General features: G+C 59.2%; 1 protein-coding gene across 12 annotated transcripts in view; it reads right to left on the bottom strand.

Moving 5' to 3' along the window:
- The window catches only part of ABLIM2 (actin binding LIM protein family member 2), a 132,714-nt gene extending 110,345 nt beyond the window's left edge, over positions 1-22,369 (bottom strand). For all 12 annotated transcript variants that reach the window (XR_013165687.1, XM_077136308.1, XM_077136311.1 and 9 more), the window contains exons 1-2: positions 22,242-22,369; positions 1,337-1,480 (exon numbers count right to left, since the gene is read on the bottom strand). Coding sequence is in view for 11 of the 12 variants with exons in the window: in XM_077136308.1 (XP_076992423.1) it covers positions 1,337-1,480; positions 22,242-22,257 (160 nt within the window). In the remaining variant the exon portion in view is untranslated. The remainder of the gene's footprint in view (positions 1-1,336; positions 1,481-22,241) is intronic.
- Positions 22,370-22,885: the final 516 nt, after the last annotated feature.

Below are 22,885 nucleotides of genomic sequence, written 5' to 3'. Positions count from 1 at the left end.
TCCTGGGGAATCCCTCAGCATGGACCACGGGGTCACAGTCCTGGCCACGCTGCCCGCAGCCTCGCCACCTCCCTGCTCTGCCGCTGCCTCGTGGTCACTTCTGCCCACTGCCCACGGGGGCAGGCTCTTCCGTGCATTTGCACCTGTGTGCACGCCCGTCAAACCCCAGCCCAGACGTGCCGTCCTCTGTGACGTCTTCCCCAGAAGCTTCCGAGTCCTTCCCTGGGTTCTCCCTGGGAAGGCCAGTACCCCTCCCTCTCCAGGCCACGGGCCCTTCAGTGTCTAAGCCTGTGTCTTTCTAGCTTTCCAGAACCTTCCACCCGGCCAGGCGCACAGAAGGGCCCACTGATACCCAGGGTGGGGTGAATGGATACAGCCTGCCGTGACTTAACAGGCGCTGCCTCATGTCGGATAAAAGCCGTGATGCCCATTTTTTTTTCTATGTGTGGCGTACCCCCAATTTATTTTTGCCCATAATGAAGCAAGCCCTCATTGCACTTCGGGGTCACAACGTGTCACTGTGGTTCGTGCTGCGTGAAGCCCTAAATGTCCCACGAGCACACCACACCAGCCCCATAGAAAGGGCCTGTCATCCTACTGCGGGGAGGGGGCAGTCTTTTCATTAACAGATAATCCCATTAAAGGGTCCCAATTCTCGGGGCTTGGATACTGTATCTGATTGGTATGATTTGTGTCCCCACCCCCACCCCACATGCTACTTCCCATATATATTTAGGGATTGAATGTGAGTACATTTGACCCCACTGTGCACAATGGATGCTGTGTTCCCTTCAGTGTGGGAAGGAAGAGAGGGAGGAGGCCAAACCTCGGGACGGAGGGAGCCCCCAGGGCTTTTCCTTGACTTTCCTTCCGAGCTTTCTGGTGTTATTTGAGTTTAGTAAACCACTTGCCGTTGTTAACAAAACTGAAGCTCCTTCCCCGGGAAGGGAGGGTAGAGCCCTCACCCCACTTTTGGGGTGCCTGTGCCTGGTGTAGGTTCTGTCCCCTCTGTTGGGTCCAGGATGTCGCCCTAGCCCAGGGCTGCTGCCTCGTTGGCTCCGGGGCCAGCAGGTACTGTGCTTAGCCCACGGGTCTGAGTGGTCTGACCAGGTGAGGTCACCCCTCATCACGCCACGCCAGCACCTGCCTTAGCCACGCCCACAAAGGACGTGGGATGCACAGAGCATCACACTGACAGACGGACCCTCTGGGCTCTCTGGAGCGTCCCTGTATCACTGGCCCAGCTGCAGCTTCGCGGGGACACCGTGGCGCCCTGAATGCAGCTGGGGACCCCTTGACGCCCTCCACGGGGAGAAGGTGGGAGGGAGACACGCACCTTTGCAGACGAAGCACTTGAGGTGGAAGTACTTGCTCTGTACCCGGAGCACTTCGCCCCTGCACGCGCCCCCGCAGGTGTGGCACAGGATGGCCGAGCTGGGTGGCTTCTCCAGGGCGCTGGGGGCAGCCTGAGGCTCTGACACTGTCGGAGAGAAAGAGGCATGTGAGAGATGGGTGCACCTGCGTGAAGACACCCAGGGCTGAGCAAAGCAGCCGCAGAGCCGGGAGCTCGGGGTCCATCTGCTCCAGCACGAGGCCCACAGCAGGGCACTCCCAGATGGACCCCTTGCCCCCTTTTCCTCGGAGCCCAGGGGAGTCGGGCTGTGTGAGAGGCAATGGTCCCGAGGTTCAGGTCGCTTGGTTGAAGCCCCAAACGTGGGGGTCCCACCTGCAGCAGCTCCGTCCCAGAGGAGGCCCTGTCCCCCCTCTGCATGCACGTTGTGGTGTGGGGCAGTCACCACCTGCCCCAGAGGACGGGCCATCCCTCAGCTGCCCACGGGAAGTCATGTGCCTCAGTCTGGCACAGCTTCCACCCTCCAGGGGTGCAGAGACGAGGCCCCTCGCCATTGCTCAGCAGCCAGGTGGGCCCAGCGTCCTCCCTGAGCCTCCTGGGAACGCAGCCCAATACCCTCTGCATTCTGGGGCACTGGCCTGAATATCTTGGCTGCTTCTCTGAGATCCAGCCAAGACCTAGGGTGCCTCAGGAGGCTCTGGAAACCCCCAGTGCTCAGTATGGGTAGTGGGAAAGGGCCCAGCTGTGCAGGACATGTGGCCATGGCAGACCAGGCTTGGGTCTGCCTGCACAAGCAGCTCCCACCAGGGGGTGGACACAGACAGGTGAGCAGCAGGAAGACCAGGTGACACAGGAGAGACTCACAGCTGGAGGCGGAGGTGGACAGAGGGAGGTGGGCATGGGGGCCGGCCCGGCACGGAAGGTCCTGTGGGCTGTGCAGAGGTGGCGAGGGGAAGCCGGTCGCAGAGGGCTCCCCGAGAAAGGCCGTGTGCGCTGTTGACACCCAAGGCTGTCCCCTCGGGGGGACTGAGGATGCTCCCCAAGCACATGGCACGCTTGGGAAGGGGGTTCTGTGGCCGCAGAAGGCTGGGTGACACCCACGTCCTAATCCGTAGCACCCCCGAATGTGTGACCTCAGGTGGCCCGAGAGACTCTCCTGGTGAGACTGCATGACGGACCCCTAGAGGGTTCCCATCCTGGTTATCCAGTGGACCCAGTGGAATCCAAGGGTCCTCAAAGAGACGCTGTCCCAGCTGTGGGCCAAGGGGGCATGACCACAGAAGAAGGGTCAGCAAGGCCACACGGCCAGCTCTGAAGATGGTGGAAGCAGCCATGAGCCTAGAAGCCGGAAATGGCAAGGAAATGTCTCGTCCCCTGCAGCCTCCAAAGGCACCAGCCCTGCTGACACTTGGTTTTTCCCAGTGACACGATGCTGGCTTCTGGACTCCAGAACTGTAAGATAAGCCATTCCGTTTGTAGTAACCTGTTACAGCAGTCACAGGAACCTCCCAGGGGGCCACCTGCTCAGACAGGCCAGGGGTAGCAGGTGGACGCAGCATCGCAACGCCAAGTCCACCCCCAGCTAAAGCTGCTGTCCCCTGCGGTCTGCCTGGAATAGGGCCAAGGACGGTCGTGGGATGTTTGGATGGTCCTCATGAACACAGTGGTGCCCTATGAGCTCGCCCTCGGGCCCAGCATGTGCCAAGAGCATCGACCTATGACCATCTTCTCACGCCAATGCCTGCTGTCCTGGTCTGGGTCCCCCTGCAGCTGATCCTGAGGCAAGGGTGGGGGTGGAGGTGATGTACCTGGGGAATCCCGGAGCTGCAGGGGTGTCGGGGAGAGGGGGGCAGGATGACGGAAAAGCCCATGGTTGGGTGCTGCTGAGCTGTCATCACCGAGGGCACCGGGTGTTCGCTTCCTCCCGGGTTCTCGACACTCAGAACTGTCCCCTGAGCAGGCGGGGGGCTGCTGCGCTCCTCCACTCCTCCAGGGGGTGAGGGGCACGTAGACCTCCCACCCCCCACCTTCCGGCAGCCCGCTGTCTAAGCTGGGTGAGTTGCGGGGTTTTTGACAGAGGCCGAAGCACCAAAGCCAAAGATGCTGTGGGCACTGCAGAGGGGACCCTGCAGGACAGGGGAGTGGCCAGCCAGGCTGTGACGGTAGCAGACCGGGGTGGGGGTGCAGGTCCAGAACCCCTCCTACACCCACACTCCCCTTGGGGGCCAAGCACAGTCCTATGCAGCCATGCAGACACCTGGACCACAGCTGCACAACCACTGCCGCCTCGCGTCCAGCCAGCACCAGGCCTGGCCAGTGTCCCCACCGGTAAACTTCAAGGAACTGAATCTCGGGCAGAGGGGGACATGTCACTGGTCACTCCACCCTGTTTCCGAAGTGGCCCTTCCCCTCCCCCAGAACCCCAAGGCCCCAGCAGCCCCCAACTGAGCCAGAGGCAAGCTTGTTTCCTCCCCCTGCCATCGCGGCATGGCTGTGGGGTGCCAGCTGCAGGGGACAGAAGCTGCCAGCCGAAGAAGCAGGTGCAGAGGAGACGGGTGGTGAGAAGAGTCATTTGCCGAGGGGCATGGGTGCCCGTGCCCACCACTCAGGGAGAGCACCAGGTCCCGGGGGCAGGACAGCTGGGTCGGGAACTGTGTCTGCAGCCCAGGGGCGCCGCTGACACCCCCCAACCCCCAGCTCCAGATGACATGTCAGGAGCAGCTGGCCCCTCGCTCCTTATCCTAAGACTTTCTGGAACTGCCTCGTCTGTTATTTAATAAAATGGGTGGGGAGCAGGCAGGATGCAAGGCTGTTCCTGGGCTTGAGTTTCAGTCTCCTGTGCAGAATCAGGCACTGCAATCACACCCAGTGGGCTGGGTACAGCTGGGGCAGCCCAGGCACGTGGACACGCTGCTGAGTCACTCCGGTCCAGTTGGAGGCTGGCTGAGGCATGCGGGGGGCACAGGGGGGTGTGCAGGTCTTCAAACAGCCGTGGCCACCTCTACTGACCACACAAAGGAGGGGGCAGCAGGTGGGCTTTGAGGTCCCACAGCCCAGCGTGCAGCACCCCCTCTCACCAACGCCCCCGCTATGTGCTGGGACCTGGGCAGAACTGGAACTCCCGTCTGCCCGTCCATCCATCTGTGCTCGGCTCGCTGGGCTCACACCCCCACCCAGGGATGCGACCACAATGAACAGAAGCCTTGGCCTTGCAGGCAGCGGAGGCCAGCCAGAGCAACTTCTCAATAAACAATAGCTGCTATTATTTCCCCAAACACGCATGACTTCACCCATTTCCAGGTTCCTGGAAATACACTTGATGGGGGTGGGGGGGCACTCCTTTGAGAGCTGCACTCTGCTTGGAGGACCAGGTCTTCCAGTTCCACGTGGCCCACCCTAGCAGCCCCAAAACGCGTCTTGCGGGGCCCTCGGCGAAGGGGTAGAGCCGACACTGCTGCCCCCAATGACGCCAGCTGGACACTGCGGCCGCGGGGACCGTGGGACCCCAGGTCAGGGTAATCTCCTGCATTGTGGCTTGGGCCTTTTCACCCCTCGACCTTCTTGCTGCTGTGGGGTTACAAGGAGGGTGGAGGAGAGGAGACGGGGGCCCCCTTTGGGCTTTCTCCCCAGGGATTTGTGCCCTGCCCTAAAGGTCCTCTGAGCTGGCCCAGGGCTTCGGGGGCAGCCTCCAGGCAGCTGCGGTTCCGGGCAGGCCCCCCAGGCCCCTGGGGAAGAAGTCTCTGCACGGGGGATGCGGGAAGAGGGCAGCGTCCCCAGCCTTCCCGGACGCTCAGCTCCACTGCAGGCAGCTGGGCCTCGGGCTCCTCTCCCAAGCCCAGCAGGCTGGCCACGACCGTCACCGAGAGCTCGGTGGCCCTGGGCAAGCAACTGCTGATGGAAAGCCTTTTGACGTCACACCCTAGCTCCGAACAAGGCTGCCAAGAACACAGGCGCGTCTCCTGCGCAGGCCGCCTCCATTTTCCCACCGTGGGCCTGGAGCTGCTCCGGGCAGGGGCGGCCTCCACTTCCCACCCAGCGAAGGGGAAATGCACCCCCTCTTCCTTTCCACGTCCAGGGGCTCCTGAGCACATGCCGGGAGCCAGGCCCTCTTCTCGGCTGACACGCTCAGGGTGTGGGGTTCGCTCGCTTCCCCCGACACCCTGGCTGGGCAGGTGTGATCCCCCCATCTCGGGGTTGAGGAGGCAGGGGCACAGAGCAGGTAAGCCAGCCCAGGGAGCCAGGGCAGAGGGCCTCCTCCGTGCCACCGGGGGGGGTCCCCTGAGACCTTGCCCACAGGTCCTGATGCCAGGGGGCCAGAACAGGCCCCAGGAATTTCATCTTAAAAACTTTGTCCGGTGATGCCAAAGCACCCACGCCTGCTGACAGACCAGGGTGGGGAGCTTCCAGCTCCTGGCAACAAGCCTGGAGGGGCCCCCCACGGGCTGCATCTCACCGCAGTTGGCATGATGCTCAGCGGGGACCAGGCCACGGGGTGGTGCCCACAGAGACACCACCCTAAGAGCAGAGAGCAGCACATGTGAGGTTATCACGCCAGGCAAGAGGAGCCGGATGCAGACTGTATTAGTTAGGGTTCTCTAGAGAACAGAATCAACAGGGAACTCTCACAAATACAAAATTTATGAAAGTGTCTCACACGACCGTGGGAACACAGAGTCCAAAATCCACAGGGCAGGCTGTGAAGGCGATGATTCCAATGGAGGATCTGGGCGAACCACAGGAGAGGCTCACCAGCCAAGACAGGAAGAGCCTGTCTCTTCTGAATCCTCCTTAAAAGGCTTCCGGTGATTAGATTAAGCATCACTCATTGTAGAAGACACTCCCCTTTGGCTGATTACAAATGGAATCAGCTGTGGATGCAGGTAACTGATCATGATTTAATCCTATGAAATGTCCTCATTGCAACAGACAGGCCTGCACTGGCCCAACCAGACCAACAGGTATCACCACTTGGCCAAGTTGACACATGAACCTGACCATGACACAGATGCACAAAGACAGTCACTCTACGCGTCAAAGCCCAGAATTGAGACCCAGAGATTCAGGAAGTAGCTTAGTGGAACTAAAGGGCATTGGGCTTTCTTTCCAGGTGATGAAAATGTTCTAAAATGGTGGTGATGGCTGCCCAACTCTGAATGTAATAAAACCACTGCATTGTCCACCTTAAGTGTGCGAATCGCGAGGTTTGGGTATTATAACTCAATGGAACTGTTCAAAAAGCAAAAGCAAATTGTAGACTACAAAAAGAGAGCGCCTCGGGAGGGGAGCCCCTTAGCCACTTGCCCCTCTGCAAGCCCCGCCTCCTCTGCCCCCCCAGCACACATCATTGCCGTGGGATACACAGGTGGGTGGCAAGGCCCTGCTGCAGAGGGGCTGTGGGCCTCGGGTATAAGGTGGGGGGTTGCAGAGGCGCCCGCCAGCCACAGAGCCCAGGAAGGGCCAGGTGCCCCCTTCCCAGCCAGAGGGCTCAGGCCTCCTCACAACGTGGGTGTGGGGAATTTCCCCAGCCATTTCCTTCCGCGCGTCCACGTGGGACCTTCATTTAATTCCGTCCTTTCTCCGAGGGCCGGGTCCATGCTGGACCCTGGGCAGCATCCGGGCTGGCTTAAGCCCGTGTCTGCCTGGTCCCTGTTCTCCCGGGTCTGCGGTCGGGACGGGACGCGGGAGCCCTCCACGCACCCTCGCGGGGCTGGGGCGCCATCCGCCCGTGTGGACAGGTCTACGCGCACCCGCCAGCCGCGGTGATTTCACAGAGCGTCCCCACGCTGTGTGCGGTGATGTCACAGAGCGTCCCCGCGCTGTGTGCGGTGATTTCACAGAGCGTCCCCGCGCTGTGTGCAGTGATGTCACAGAGCGTCCCCAGCGCTGTCTGCTGTGATTTCACAGAGCGTCCCCGCGCTGTGTGCGGTGATTTCAGAGCGTCCCCGCGCTGTGTGCTGTGATTTCACAGAGCGTCACCGCGCTGTGTGCGGTGATTTCACAGAGCGTCCCCAGCGCTGTCTGCTGCGATTTCACAGAGCGTCCCCCGCGCTATGTGCGGTGATTTCACAGAGCGTCCCCCGCGCTATGTGCGGTGATTTCACAGAGCGTCCCCGCCCTGTGTGCGGTGATTTCACAGAGCGTCCCCCACGCTATGTGCGGTGATTTCACAGAGCGTCCCCCGCTGTCCGCTGTGAAACCACTGTCTGGACTTTCCAGGGCTCACCATCATGCTCTAACATTTCGTACGTTTTATCAAACTGTGCGAGCATCTGCTCTCGTGCTTCTGATATATCCAGGGCCACACGGGATGCTCCCTTCCCGCCTCCCTCCCAAACCTGTCCTTCCGCCTTGGCGTCCTGCGGCAGCTGCAACAAAGCCCCCCACAACTGGGGGGTCAGCTCGACAGAAATGGACCATCTGACAGCCCTGGCGCCAGAAACCCCAAATGCAGCGTGGGCAGGGGCCGCACCCTCTCCGGAAGCTGTAGGGGAAGGTCCTGCCCGCTGTGGCCACGGCTGCATCGCTGCAGTCCCGGTCCCCGCTGTCACCACAGGACTTCCGAGTCTGTGTCTCCAAATCTCCTTCTCCTCATAAGGACGCCAGTTTAGGACTCTCCCTTGTCTGAGATGACCTTGTCTTGACTTATCACGTCTGTAAAAACCCTATTCTAAACAGGATCACATTCTGAGGTTCCAAGTGGATGTAAATGGGGGGCGGGCACAATTCAACCCAGTATACTTTCTAGCTTTGACACACCAGAGGGCTTCCAGGAGGAGGTGACACGAGATGGAGGCCCCAAAGAAGGGCAGGTGCCTCTGGGATAAGAGCAAATACCACTTCAAAATGTTCCCCTCTGTCACAGCCCTGGCCACCGTGGGTGACCATTGCCCACTGGCTCGTCTGCCTCGTTTTAGTTTGTTAATGCTGCCAAAATGCAATATATCACAAATGGATTGGCTTTTATAAAAGGAATGTATTAAGTTACAAGTTTATAGTTCTATGGCCTTAAAAATGTCCAAACTAAGGCATCCAGATAAAGACACCTTGACTCCAAAAAAGGGCTGGATGGCATCCAGGTTTCCTCCAAAACAAGGGAAGGCACGTGGCTGGTGTCTGCTGGTCCTTGTTCCGGTTCTGCTGCTTCCAGCTTCTGGTTCCAGTGGCTTCTTCTCTAAGTGTCTGGGAGCCTTCACTCAGCTCCGCTGGGACACAACTCTGGGTTCTGGCTTGCTTAGCTTCTCATGGGAAGGCCACGGTGACGTCTGCTGGGCTCTGGCTCCCGTGGAGCTTCTGTCCATTCTCATACCTCCTGGTGTCTCCTGAGGCTTCTGCATCTCCAAACATCTATGTCTAAATGTTTCTCTAAAATGTTCCTGTGTCAGCTCTTTTAAGGACTTCAGTAAACCAATCAAGACCCAACTTGAATAGATGGAGTCGCATCTCCAACTATAAAAAGGCCATGCCCACAACTGAGTGGGTCAATCTCCACGGAAACAATCCAATCAAAGGTTCTGTTTGAAAGTATTCTGTACCCCAGAAAAGCCATGTTTTAATCCTGACCCAATCTTGTGGAGGCAGCTGTTCCTGTTAATCCTGATTCAAAATTGGAAGCTTAAAACTCTTGATTGGATTATCTCCATGGAGATGTGACCTATCATTAGATGGAGACATGACTCCATCCATTCCAGGTAGGTCTGGATTAGGTTACTGGAATTCTTTAAAAAAGGAAACATTTTGGAGAGAGCTCAGAGCAGACAGAACCTATACAAATGACAGAAGCTTCAGAGCCAACACAGAGAGCAGATGCAGACACCTGGAGAACAGTTGCTTCAGAGAACAGAGACACAGTTGTTTGGAGATGCTTGGAGCCCAGCAGACATCGCCATGAGATGCTAAGCAAGCCAGAACCTGGAGAGAGCCAAGGGAGGCCAAGAGATGAGAGCCAGTCCCAAAGAAGCAAACAGAGGAGCCCCCAAAGGAACAGAGGCTGAAAGCAACGGAGCCCAGGAGCAAGGGACCAGCAGATGCCAGCCACGTCCCTTCCCAGCTGACAGAGGGGTTCCTGACTCATCGGCCTTTCTTGAGTGAAGGTAACCTCTTATTGATGCCTTAATTTGGACAATTTTATAGGCTTAGAACAGTAAACTTGTAACTTATTAAATTTCCCTTTTTAAAAGCTATTTCAGTTCTGGTATATCACATTCCAGTAGCTTGCAAACTAACACACCCCTAAACAACATTCTGCCCCACAAGATTGGATCAGGATTGAAAAAAATGGCTTTTCTGGGGTACATAACGGTTTCAAAGCAGCATACCGCCCTGGCCTGGAAGCCTCCTGGGGCCAGGGACCAGGAACAAGGAGTTCACCCCTCCAGGGCTGGGTAATTGGGGGCCTCCGCCTGACACCTGCTCAGCCCGCCACACTGGGAGACGGCCACAGGCACACACCCCAGCATGGCCAGCGCTGGCCTCTAGCACAGCTGTCTCTCTAGGTTAATTGTCTAAATAAGGAACGAGTGGGTACAAGGGATGCATGCTTTGAAATTTAATACATCCTGCCAAACTGCTCTCCCATTTCCAACCCCAACATGCCCCCCCCGACCTTAGCGAGTCTGTCACCCTTCGCCCCCGAGTACTCTATTTATGGGTCACATCTGGGTTTCAGAAAAGGCCCAGACCTCTTTCCACCTGCCCTCCTAAGTGTCACTTGTCGGGAAAGCACGTTAAATCGCAGTGGAAGGAGCGCCTCCTCCCTAACCCACTTAGGGCACCTGCTAACTACAACCTCAGCCCAGGAAGCCCCTCTCTGCACAGCCCCATCCGCCACGGGCACCTGTGCTGATGGTCACTGGGCCCCTACCTACCCCTGGCAGACCCGGCAGACCCGTCTCCACCCTCTCCGCAAAGGATCAGGGAGCCCGGGGGTGAAGCCAGCAGTCCTGACCCTGAGGGGCTCGCGACAGGGGCCTGGGCCAAAACTCACAGGCCGGCCCGGCCCACGGTCCCAGCACGCTGCCGAGCCAGAGCGCAGCACCACTCTTCCTGCTTCCCCAGAGGCTCAGGCTTGCGGCTGCTGTGTCCTAGGATGCCCCAAGCAGCCCACATGGCAGAGCCACACAGGAGGGTCAGGTAATTCAGAGGAGGCCAAGGAGGCCAGGGGAGGCCAGCAGAGACCAGGGAGGCCGTGGGGAGGGGCGGGTAGGCCCCACTGACAGGGCCCCAGGAGTGAGGATGCCTCCTGGCGATTCTGGTCCCCCCTGGTGTGACACCCTCACCTTTGGATCTCCAGATGAGACCTCGTGGCCCCCTGACAAGCCACCTCCCGCCCCTTCTGAACTTCGGGAGCACAAACCCGTGAGCATGGCAGAACGGTTGTCAGCTGATGGTGAGATGTGGGGTGTACCCTGGTTCCCGGCTGCTGAAACACACCGGGTGACAGGTGGGCTTGACTACAGGAGTTTATGGGCTCTCGACTTCAGGGGCTGGAAGGAAGGCTGCGTCCTCCAGGGCTGGGTGTCCTCTGGCTGGCCAGCAGTCTTGGAGGTTCCCTGGCTTTCCTGTCACATGGCAACCACATGGCAGCTTCTCCTTTCTCTTCCAGCTTCTGGCAGCTTCCAGGCTTCTACCCCTCTCTGCCTAACTTCCACTCAGCCTATGAAGGGCTCCATACCCTGGACCAAGAGCCACCCTGGCTCAGGTGGGTCACACATTGACTGAAGTGACCTCATCCAAAGGTCGCGTTTACAGCGGGCTCACGGGAATGGATTACGAGAAAGAACATGTGTTTCTGGGGTGCACAGCTCCAAGCCACCACACGGTGGCTCGTTAAGCAGCCGTCAGACATTGGAGAGCTACCCCAGTGACGAGCACAGACGTCCGGGCCCCGCTTTGCAGAGCCTCTGCCCTGGGGTTCATCAGCGGCCACTGCTGTGAGGTCTGCCTCCAGGACAGGGCAGCCTGCTGAGAGGCTGGAACCCCTGGGTGGCTCACGACCTCCCACTCTCCAAGGCTACAAGTCAGCTCAGCCATCTTTAGGAATGAATGAATGGCATCACTGGTTTCCATCTGGGGGCCGCAGATGTTCTTGCGAGGGGTCTCTAAATTCACTCCCACACCGAGCTTGTCTGCAGACGGAGTTCATATTCTCTCTTGCACATGTGGAGAGCATGATTTTTCAATGTCTGTAGATGCCTGTAGGATTTTTATAAAGTGGAAGATCACCTGAAAGTGTCATGAAATTCCTTACTGAATATGTTCTTAAATAACGGACACGCAAAATACAGCTCCTCGGATGTGAGCTCAGTTGGGACTTTACAAAGGGATCTTCCTTCTCCGAAGGGCTGGAGGGGGCCGTAATGTAAACCATGGCAGCTCCCCTGCTCTGCAAAAAAAAGCTCAGGACCGCTGGTTCGTAGAGTTACCAGGTTTCAAATTGCTCCAGATCTAATTTCTGGAACTTCCACTCGGGGCAGCCTCCACCCAGGGAGCCAAGAGTCAGGTTCTACGAGAACGGCCCTCTGCAGTTTAGGACACATCTTTATGCATTCGGATCTTTTATGTTCTAGTAATTCCGCGTGTAGACAAGGCAAGGCTCAGGCCCCTGTCCAGGAGGGCTCACTCTACACCTCTGCAGAGACGGCAATCATTTTGCCCCCCGACCCCTATGGGCCCCTTCCAGCAGCCCTGGGCTCTCCCTGCACTGGGATGAGCTGACTATCTTCTGGGTCTGGCCCCAGACCAGGTCCTGCCTGCTTCACACTCAACCACAGCAGTCCTGGGGATTCCCCTACGGGTACCTGGCCTGAGCCCCGCTGATGGCATCCTCCAGCCCAATAATCAAGCTCAGGATGAGCCAGAAAGGATAAAGCCCCAAATTCTTCAGACTTCAAGTGGGAAACCTCCAAACCACAGTACGATAACCCAACAGTGAGCACTTAGGGGAGGCAGGAGGATTTTACCAAGAGGAGCTCAGGGTAAGCAACTCTGGGCCTGGGGGGCGGGGGGAGGGGAGCTGGGGGGAGGGGCCAGTGCCACCAGCTCCCAGCTGCGTGCTCCCAGGCAGTCACACACTTCCTGGCCTCGGCCTGTCACATGGACAAGGGCAGTGAGAGCCACACTGAGCCCTCAGGGACACGGTGAGCTGAGACAGGACCAGAGGGGCGGTCACCATGAGCCAGGTATCCAGCAGGAGCTCAGCACACGGTCCCCGGGGCCCAAAGAGACCTCGGACACTGACCTGATTTGATGGCCAGACCTCAGCACAAAGCAACGGCCGACCACTCCCGAATTCATGTCCAGAGCCCGCCTGAGACCTTGGCCAGTGCTGGCCTCCAGGACACTTGTCCCACAGTTCCCAGGAGGGCCCTCTCTTGCTGGACAACCCTGGGCAGTTTCTCATCTGAGTTGGCTTCTAAGGCTTTGAGGGGCTGAGTGCTCCACTGTGACCCAGGGCGAGAGCATTCCCCAGGCCCACAGAGCTCACACCAAGGGACACTCAGGAGGATGGAGCCCTAGGAATGCTCTGCAAGCTGGCGAGTGGCCTTGAGCATGAGCAGACACAGCACCCCTCTGGGTTCTTCCGCTGCTGTATAGCCTCCCATGGGCCCCACAGCCAACAGCACACACCTCTGTCCCCAGCCCTCCACGTCCAGTGCCCAGTTTGCTCCCCAGACTCAAATCCTGCTGCTCTGTGATTCCAAACACTTTCCCAAAGTTGTTCTTGACAGGCCCAGACCAGCCCTGGCTCCTGCCGTCCCTCTCCTGGGAGTCCTGTTCATGCCCAGCTCCCCCTGCAAAGACCGTGCTCGTCCTTCAGGGCCCATGTCGAATGCCCCCTCCACACTGCCCGTGCCGAGCTCACCCAGAGGCTGCGAGCACTGAGCGATCCCACTACCACAAACTGTCAGAATATCGGACCTACTTTACAGATGCAAAAGCCGAGGCTGGGCTGCCAAGGGGACCTGCTGAGGCACCCCATGAACAAGTCATGTCACCTCCCAAAATGGCGAGTGGCCTCCAGCTTCCAGATGGTTCTCCGGGGCTCCCCACTTGGAGGGCCCTCTGTGGGCTACTGTGGGCTCGCCAGGGCTCCCCCAAGGTGGGTGCTGGAACAGGGCGCTTACCACTCAGCTTGCCCCGACTTCCCCAGGGACGCTTGCTGTACCAGCCTAACTGTAGGTCTCACTGTCCCCACTGGGGTGCCGCTGAGGGAGCACCACTCCCACTTCGGAAATAAGGTCCTGGGGTGCCAGGTGGAGAGGAGACGCTAAGGGGTCTGGGGGTCCCACGGAGAGGTAATGGAGCTCAATGACCAGGTCTCCGATTTCTTTTATCTTCCTAAGAACCATACACATCACTCACTACTGGATGGGACAAAGACAGTATCTGCAATTTCTTTGATATTTTGCATATTTCTGACTATTGTACTGTGAATAAAAGTGACACCAATTGTTACAAACCAACCAAGTGTCTCCATTTGGATAATACACCTTTGGTCACCCCTGGCTGTGGCGGGCCCATGCCCAGGGGTCTTGGTTGCAGAAACCCTCTTCCAGCACATCAGAACCCCGAGACTGCCTTCAAAGGGGGACGATCATGTGCATCAAACCCCTTTAGACCCAAAGAAGGTGGAGGGTCACAGAAGGGATCTCAGCCGAGTCGGAAGAGGCTGGCCTCTGGATCCCGGCACACCCAGCTGGGAGCCCGGAACGCTGAGGAGAGGGGCCTAAACCCGGGGGGATCTGTCTCCTGCGGAGGCTCGAGAGACAGAGCCACGTCCTGGTCCTCAGAGCCAGAGGCCCCGGCCCCACGGACCCCAGGACAACCACATCATCAGGGAGGACAGAAAGGGGAAACAGCCGAGCAGGCCGTGGGCTCTCTCTTAGAGAATGTGAGCAGAAGGAAAGGGGGACCTTGAGGCCACAGGGGGGAGGAGGCCCGGCGGTGCAAAGGGCCAGAGCCCGGGGCCGCCTGCAGCTCAGCTCTGCAAGGTGGGATCATCCCCACTGGAACCTGGCCCCTTGGGGACGGTGACCTCACAGGTGCTGTCCAGCAGGGCTCTGCGGGCACTCTGCATGTGTGCAGGGGACGGGGTCTCTTCCCAGGGTAGAAGCTGCAGAAACGTAATGAGCAGCGCCCAGACTCAGGCTGGCCACGGGGGCTCCCGGCTGAGTCGGCTCAAGCTTTTGCAATTCCTGGAACTTCTGGCGCCTCCGGCAGCCTCAAGAGGCCTCGGCGTGCCTGGGTGTTATTTCATCTCAGAAGAGGGCAGCCTGTCCTGACCCCAGGGGCATCCGAGGAACCTCACGGGCAGAACGCCAGGGCCAGGCACATGCACACACTCACACACGCACACACGCACACACAAAAGGACCAGCGCTGTCCTGGGGCTGTGGGCCCTGTTCCCCAGGCCGGGAACTGTCCCCTACTGGCACACGGCCCTGCGCCAGGGCGGCCACCGCTGGACCAACAAGTGACGTTGTCTGGTGCCCACATCTCCCCAGGGCCCAGCACACAGCAGATGCCCAGGGAATGTTCCCCAAGCCTAATGGAAAACAGGAAACGCATCTGCTGGCTGCTGGGCGCTGTACAGTGGAAGGGGGACCGGGGATAATCAATCACCGCAACCTCGGCATCACTTTTCAGGCCAAGCCCAGGCCAAGGGCAGCACTGCACCCCGCGATTCCAGTTTGGACACGTCCAGCCTGGGTCATACACCTGGGTCCAAACCCCAGCTCTCCACCTGACCCCAGGACGCCTGCCCCGAGGGTCTGTGAGGCCGGGCCCATCCCCCCAGACACCCTGCAGTGAGAGGACATCCTATGGGGTTGGGGGACCCTGGAAGGCTGCAGGCTGCCAACATGGGCTGAGGAGAAACCTGACACATGGGGATGGCCACCAGCAGCCCTGCACCCCTGTCTGCCAGGGCCTCGGCATTGACTGGGAGACACCACTGCAGCCACCTCTGGAGCACCCCTAACGGGTCCAGGCAAGGACAGCAACGGGGGACCTGGGGGTCACAGCTTCGCCTTCATAGTGACCTTCCATAGTCCGTATGCCAGGAGGACACCACCCACTTTCAGCAACCTGATATGTACCTGTCACTTCAGTACCATTACCTCTTCATTCCTCAAAATGGGGCACCACCCCTTCCAGCATGGCCCACCACTGGGCACCACTTCCTTCCACCATGTCCCACCACTGGGCACTGCCCTCTCTCCGCCATGTCCCACCACTGGGCACTGCCCCTTTCCACCATGGCCCACCCTGGGCACCACCCCCTTCCAGCATAGCTCACCACTGGGCACCACTCCCTTCCACCATGTCCCACCCATGGGCACTGCCCCTTTCCACCATGTCCCACCACTGGGCACTGCCCTCTCTCCGCCATGTCCCACCACTGGGCACTGCCCTCTCTCCACCATGTCCCACCCTGGGCACTGCCCTCTCTCCACCATGTCCCACCACTGGGCACTGCCCCTTTCCACCATGTCCCACCACTGGGCACTGCCCTCTCTCCGCCATGTCCCACCACTGGGCACTGCCCTCTCTCCACCATGTCCCACCCATGGGTACTGCCCTCTCTCCGCCATGTCCCACCACTGGGCACTGCCCCTTTCCACCATGTCCCACCCTGGGCACTGCCCTCTCTCCACCATGTCCCACCACTGGGCACTGCCCTCTCTCCACCATGTCCCACCCATGGGCACTGCCCTCTCTCCGCCATGTTCCACCCTGGGCACTGCCTTCTCTCCACCATGTCCCACCCATGGGCACTGCCCTCTCTCCGCCATGTCCCACCACTGGGCACTGCCCTCTCTCCGCCATGTCCCACCACTGGGCACTGCCCCCTTCCACCATGTCCCACCACTGGGCACTGCCCCTTTCCACCATGTCCCACCCTGGGCACTGCCCTCTCTCCACCATGTCCCACCACTGGGCACTGCCCTCTCTCCGCCATGTCCCACCACTGGGCACTGCCCCCTTCCACCATGTCCCACCCTGGGCACTGCCCTCTCTCCACCATGTCCCACCACTGGGCACTGCCCTCTCTCCACCATGTCCCACCACTGGGCACTGCCCTCTCTCCACCATGTCCCACCACTGGGCACTGCCCTCTCTCCACCATGTCCCACCCATGGGCACTGCCCTCTCTCCGCCATGTCCCACCACTGGGCACTGCCCTCTCTCCACCATGTCCCACCCTGGGCACTGCCCCCTTCCACCATGTCCCACCCTGGGCACTGCCCCCTTCCACCATGTCCCACCTTGGGCACTGCCCTCTCTCCACCATGTCCTGGCAGTAGGCACTGCCCTCTCTCCACCATGTCCTGGCAGTAGGCACTGCCCTCTCTCCACCATGTCCCACCCTGGGCACTGCCCCCTTTCACCATGTCCCACCCATGGGCACTGCCTTCTCTCCATGTCCTGGCAGTAGGCACTGCCCTTTATCGACCATTTTACACATGGACAGACACAGGACTGTGAAGGGAAGCCACTCTTCCAGGTCAGGGCTGGACCTGGATCTCTGACCTGAGGTCTGTCACCTCTCCCACCGCGCCATCCTGGGGTGAGGGGTCGGGTGAGGAAGGAAGCCACCCCAGCACTGATGGGGGGCCTGGGTCATCTCCAGCCTTTTCCTGTTTCCACCTGCTCTGCAGGTGACACCTCTGTGTGGCACGTCCATCTGGGGTTGCTGCTGGCTGTCTCCCCCCATGCCCATGCTGTCTCCATGGAAGGGGCGGGTTCCCCAGGCCCTGAGCAGGCTGGGTTTCTGCTCACAACCCAGCGCTTGGCACGGGCACCCCCTTACCCCACCTGCAATGCCCAGCCCCGTGTCCCCACCCCAACCTGGCTGGAAGGACCCCGCCTGTGCCCCAGTGTGGATTTCCTCAAACCTTACAAATCTCTGCACACCCCACCTGCCCTGGACGGCGCCTGCCGGGGTCTCTAAGCCCAGCCGGCCCTTCCGCCCACCCCTGGAGGACAGGGTGGGGCTGACTCGTCTCCATCACACCCACCCTGGACCCTGCCTGGCCCCAGGAACTCCACACTCTGCATCCCCACAGACACTTGCCTGAGGCCTGGAGGCCCTTGACACCCCCAAGTCATAAAAGTGGCTACTTGCATCCAAGCCTGTCAAACTCGCAGCCAGATGCCAGCTCTACTCAAAATTCAATTTAACATCCACACGACCGATGTTTTCGGGGCTCAGCGGCCTCTTACCTCAGAGCAGCAAGGGAGCCAAAATCCCACAAGGTGTGCACAATTCTGCATCGAATGATTTGTGTTGTTAAGGAAAGGGTCTCAGATGAGACCTGAAAAACTTCGCTGCAGAATCTTTAACCCCTCGCAGACACCCCCAGGCCACCTTGGTGAGGAAGTGGGTAGAGGGCCTGGGAGAGGGCGATGACAGGGTCCCAGGCTGCCAGGGCCCCCGTCAGCCGAGTGGCCTGGCCCCCTCCAGGCCTTCCCTCCTGTTCTGCAGGGCCGACCGTGTGCAGACGGGCAGCGGTGGATGAGGGCACGCAGCGCCTGCGGTGGTAGAAGGTCCTGGACAGACACGTGACCCCGGTCTCCACCCGCTGCTTGTACGTTCCACAACGGCCACTCCTGCCTTCCATTTCCAGACTCTGAGCCCTTCTGGCCTGCCACCACGGGGCCCCCAGCCTGTCCACAGGCCCCCTGCCCTGTTCCAACGTCAACGGGCACATCATTCCATTAGAACTTCACCCCCAAAGAGAAACTGAGTGAGCTTTCTGTATGAAGGGCTCTCCTTTCTAAACACATGGCAGTTAAAATTCTGCCAGGCAGGGTGAAGCTGGGGGTTGCCTGCAGCCCAGGACTGGGCATTCCCTACAAGAAAGGCTGGAAAGTGGGCTGGTGCTGGGGTCCATGCCGCGTTAGGACTGGGTGCTCAAAACACCTGGCAAAGGCAGCTTGGTACCAATGTAGGTGCCCCAGGCTGCAGTGTAGGTGCCCCAGGCTGCAATGTAGGTGCCTCGAGGCTCTGAGGCTGCTCCTCAGAGCCTCGAGGGCAGCCCCAAGACCAGCTTGCTCAAGAGGCATCACTGCACCCCTCTGCAGATGAAGAAACTGAGGCTCAGAGACGCTCAGCCAGTTGCCAAGATTACACAGCCTCCAGCAGGCAGGGCAGGTATTCACACCCAGGCAGGGGCTCCTGTTCTTTCTGCCTGATTTTCCCCTTTAACCCCTTGACCCTTCTGTTCTCCTCCTAACCCGGTGACCCAAGGCAGGATGGCATTAGGGGAAGCATTTCCTGTGTGCCTAACTGGAGTGGGCGCCCAGATTGTTGGCCGGGGCCTGGGAGAGTTTGGACGCACAGACGGGACGGTGGGGCGGCAGGGCAGCTGCAGCATGTCCACGCGTGGGCAGCACGTGGCAGTCCCCCCCCCCCACTGCACCCCGCCTTCTGGCAGCATCTTCTACCCACAAACCACATTCCTCGGGGCATGGCGGGTGGGCAGCCACGGGTGGCCGGAGGCTTGTGCCCACTCACCGCCTGTCTGCGGCCACGAGGTCCCCAGCTCAGCCTGGACAGGCAGCACAGCCGGTCCAGCCTGGAACCACCCGCTGCTGCCGGGGACACGGGGCCTTCCAGTTTCGCCACAGACACAGCTCCTGTTTGATGATGCAAGTGATACAAGTCATCGCCAGAAACCCTGACACTGAACCGGCCTTTAGTCCCAACAGCCGAAAAAAATCAAAGCCCCAGCTCTCCTCTCTCTGAGAAAACCACTCTCGGCATCCGGATGGCCGTCCTACCAGGATGGGGTAGGACAGAGAAGGTACAGGCATGTATGCACAGACACCTGCGCCCAGGATGGGATTAATATCAGATGTTAACACGATACCTGGCATGATGTTAATATAAGGAATTATAATACATGATATACCTTGATATTATAAATTAAAATATAATGTGATATAATTTATATAATAAATTATAATATAACAAATTATACAACAGTGAACTGTAAAAAGTTATAATATGTAATTTTTTCACGAGGCCCGCAGGGGTCCAGACGGGCTGTGTTTAAGATGATATTTAAGCGCCTCTGCAGAATGCACCCAGCTCTGTAAAAGGAGTTCAATGTACACTTTTTTTTGGTAAGAGTTTTACTGAGATATAATTTGCATAACATACAATTCACCTATTAAAGTGCACAGCTCAGTGGCTTTTAGTATATTCCCAGAGTCATGCAACCATCACCACAATTTTGGGACATTTTATCACCCCCACAAGAAATCCTGCACACACACACCCCCAGCCCCCCAGCCGCTGGCAGCATCCGATGTACTTTCTGCCGACGTTGGGCCCAGTGGATGGTGCAGCACGTGGCCCGTGGTGAGGGGCCCTCTTCACCCAACACGACGTTGGCCAGCCCCATCCATGGCGCAGCGGGCACCAGAACTTCATCCCGTCTCGTGGAGACGGCCCCCACCTCCGCGTGGGTGCATGGGCCACGTTTCGCTTCTCCACTGCTCAGAGCTATGGGACCGGCGCCGTCTCCCCTTGGGGGCTGTGACAGAGAAGGCTGCTTGGACCTTCGCGCTCAGCTTTCGGTGTGGAGGACGTGTCCACGTCTCGTGGGTTGCACAGAGGCGTGGAGCCGCTGGAACGCTGAGCCACCTGAGGGCTGCCGGACCGCCTTCCGCCGCGGCTGCGCGGCTTCCAGGGCCCACATCCTGGGCCGTGCGTCCCTCCGCCTGACTTGGGATGTGAAGTGGTACCTCCCCGTGGCTCGGTGAGCTTTTCCCAGGAGGCAGATGGCATTCCACATCCTGTCTCGGGCTCACGGGCCATCTGTGTATCTTCTCTGGAGAAATGTCTACTCGGATCCTTTGCCCATTTTAAAATTTGGTTATTTGTCTTTTTTGACAAATATATGTTTATATATATACCACACATTCAGGAGAAATGTATCTGCATCTTTATGCTCGATGCCATCTCGAGTAGCTCTGGAATTTGGACATATTGCATCTCCTTCCGGGACATGTCATTTCACTCTCCTGACAGAGTAAAAGTTTTAAATTGTGACGAAGTCCAATTCATCTTTATTTTTCTTTTGATCTCATATATAAGAAGCCACGGGTCTACTCCTAGGCAGCGAAGATTGGCGCCTGTGATTTCTCGGGAGAGGTTTCTAGTTTCAGCTCCCCCCATTCATATGATGTGACCCAGATGCACTCGCACTTGCACATACGTCAAGGCAGGTTCTCACATGAGCTGCGGCGCCTTCACCTGCGGCTCGGGGCCAGGTGTGCTCACCTGCCCAGGTCAGCCGCAGGGCCCGGCGGCAATGCCCTTTTACTGCCCAGCTGTGCTCTTGGCCACCAGCTCAGCCACAACAGGACGTGAAAGGACAGCGCGTCCATGCGAGCAGGGCGGACCCGCCCAATCTCCGGCAGGGACATTCCATCCGAGAAGTGACACCGCCCCGTGTCCTGCACTGGGAAGCCACGGCGGCTCGAGAACAGTCTGGCGGTGCGGCCAGGTGGGGGGGTGTTAGCTGACCCCAGGGGACAAGCCCCCTAGGCAGGAGTGGGGACTCCTGGGGGACCACATGGGGGGGTTGCTCGGTATGCTCGCGTGTCCTGGAGGTAGGGGCCCTCCCAGCCATGGAGAGTGACCTGTCCCCGGGGAGCGGTCATTGCCGCTGCCCCCACCCGAGCTGCTCCCCCCAACAAATAGATGCGCAGCCTCTGGTGTCAGGGGCATGGGTGGGGGGATCTGGACAGGGGTTTGGTCCCACTGGGGAGGCAGGGGCTCCGTCCGGCTGGGTGGGAGCCCTGGGGATGGAGGCGGGGAGCTGCAGCAGGCAGGTGAGGAGACCCCGGCCCAGCCTCAGGCCAACTGGACGCTCACCTGTGCACCCCCTTCTCTCCGTCCTTTTTCCTCTCTCCCCAGTGCCCACCCCCCGGGCTTCCTCCACCTGCCATCCTCACACACATCACCTTGTCACCACGCAGGGATGTGCGCAGGAAAGGAAACATCATTGTTTTCATCTAAATAGCTAGAGCGCCCTGTTCTTCACGCTGACAGCAATATGTGAAATTCTTACATGTCCTAAAGCGGGGATTCTCTACCCCGGTCCCGGCCCCGCTGGCCTTGTGGGGTGGACAATCCTCTGGGGTGGGGGCCGCTGGTAGGATGTGGAGCAGCACCCCTGACCCCCACCCACTCCAGGCCAGCAGGTGTGACAGCCCCAAATACCTCCACCATTGCCCAATGTCCCCTGGGGGCAAAATCACCCCTAGTTGAAAAGCACTGTCTGAGAAAAGGACAGAAAGGGTCAAGGGAGGAGGGGGGAGGGGGTTGGAAGGAGGGGATGGGGGGAAGGAGTAAGGGGAGCGGGTAGAGGGAAGGGAGGGGATTGGCAGGAAGGGAAGATGTAGAAGGGAGGGGAGCAGGAAGAGGGAGGGGAGGGGGAGGAGGGAGGGGAGGGGGAGGAAAGAAGAGGGGGAGGAGGGAGGGGAGGGGGAGGAGGGAGGAAAGAAGAGGGAGGACGGGGCGAGGCCCACGGAGGCTGGGGGTCTGGTGACTGCAGCCTAGACACTGGAGTCAGAGGGGCTGGAAATCAGCCACGGCTCAGGCAGCCTCCACTGAACGATGCTGAACCAGACCCTCACTTTCCCGCATCTCCGGTTATCGGCCCATGAAACAGGGCCACCACCACAGGGCTGTGGCCAGCGCTCCTCATGCCCTGGGACATGGCAGGTGCCCATCAGTGCCAGCTCTCACTGACATTAATAACACAGCAGAGCTAAATCAGAGCCTCCTTTCATGTCAGACCCTCAAAGCTTATTCACAGGTCCCAAGACTTCTTATTAGAAAAGTATACTTCCTTCCTGGCCACTTGGGCAGTACCTGTCTCTCCGGGCATCCCCAGGAAGTGTGGCGTCTTCACAAGGGCTGGCCTCTTTCTGTCCACGCGGCTCACACTGGCCCCTCTCCGTCCACGCAGCCTTGACCCAGACCCTCTCCGTGCATGCAGCTCAGGCCCGGTGCTAGTGGAGGCTGTGGGTGGCCGCTGGCGTGTGGGAGAGCCCCTGGGGCCGGCACATCTCCGGACAGCCACGCCAGAAAGTCACGTGGCAGCTGGCACCCTCATGCCCACGAAGGCACACGGCCAACCCCTTCCCGGCACACCAAAATAGACTCCTACGTGCTCCAAGGGGCCACCTGTTTCCCAGGCATCCAGGAAAAGGACGCTGAAAAGGCATCCGGGGGTGCGAGGGGGGCAAGGACCATTTAGTGACCCCTCCACGTGGGAGGAGCGGCCCAAACGAGCTCACACTGTTCTCCAAACACGTCCCAGAGGAGAAACTGAACTCAGGAAACACAAGTGATCTGCGGGAGGGCCCTGGGCAGGACAGGACGGCGCCAGGCGTCCCGCCCAGGTCTGTCTGACAGCACAGTTCTGTTGGGGTGTCCTTGCCCTCCTTCGTGCCCCTTCCCAACATTTCCAGCCCTCGAGACCTCCAGAGGCAGCTGTATGGCTTGGACAGGTT

The sequence above is a fragment of the Tamandua tetradactyla genome, chromosome 19 (assembly GCF_023851605.1).
Source record: "Tamandua tetradactyla isolate mTamTet1 chromosome 19, mTamTet1.pri, whole genome shotgun sequence".
NCBI classification, from domain to species: Eukaryota; Metazoa; Chordata; class Mammalia; order Pilosa; family Myrmecophagidae; genus Tamandua; species Tamandua tetradactyla.
Note: the sequence above shows the minus strand (reverse complement) of the source record. Positions and strands in the feature narration are given on the sequence as shown.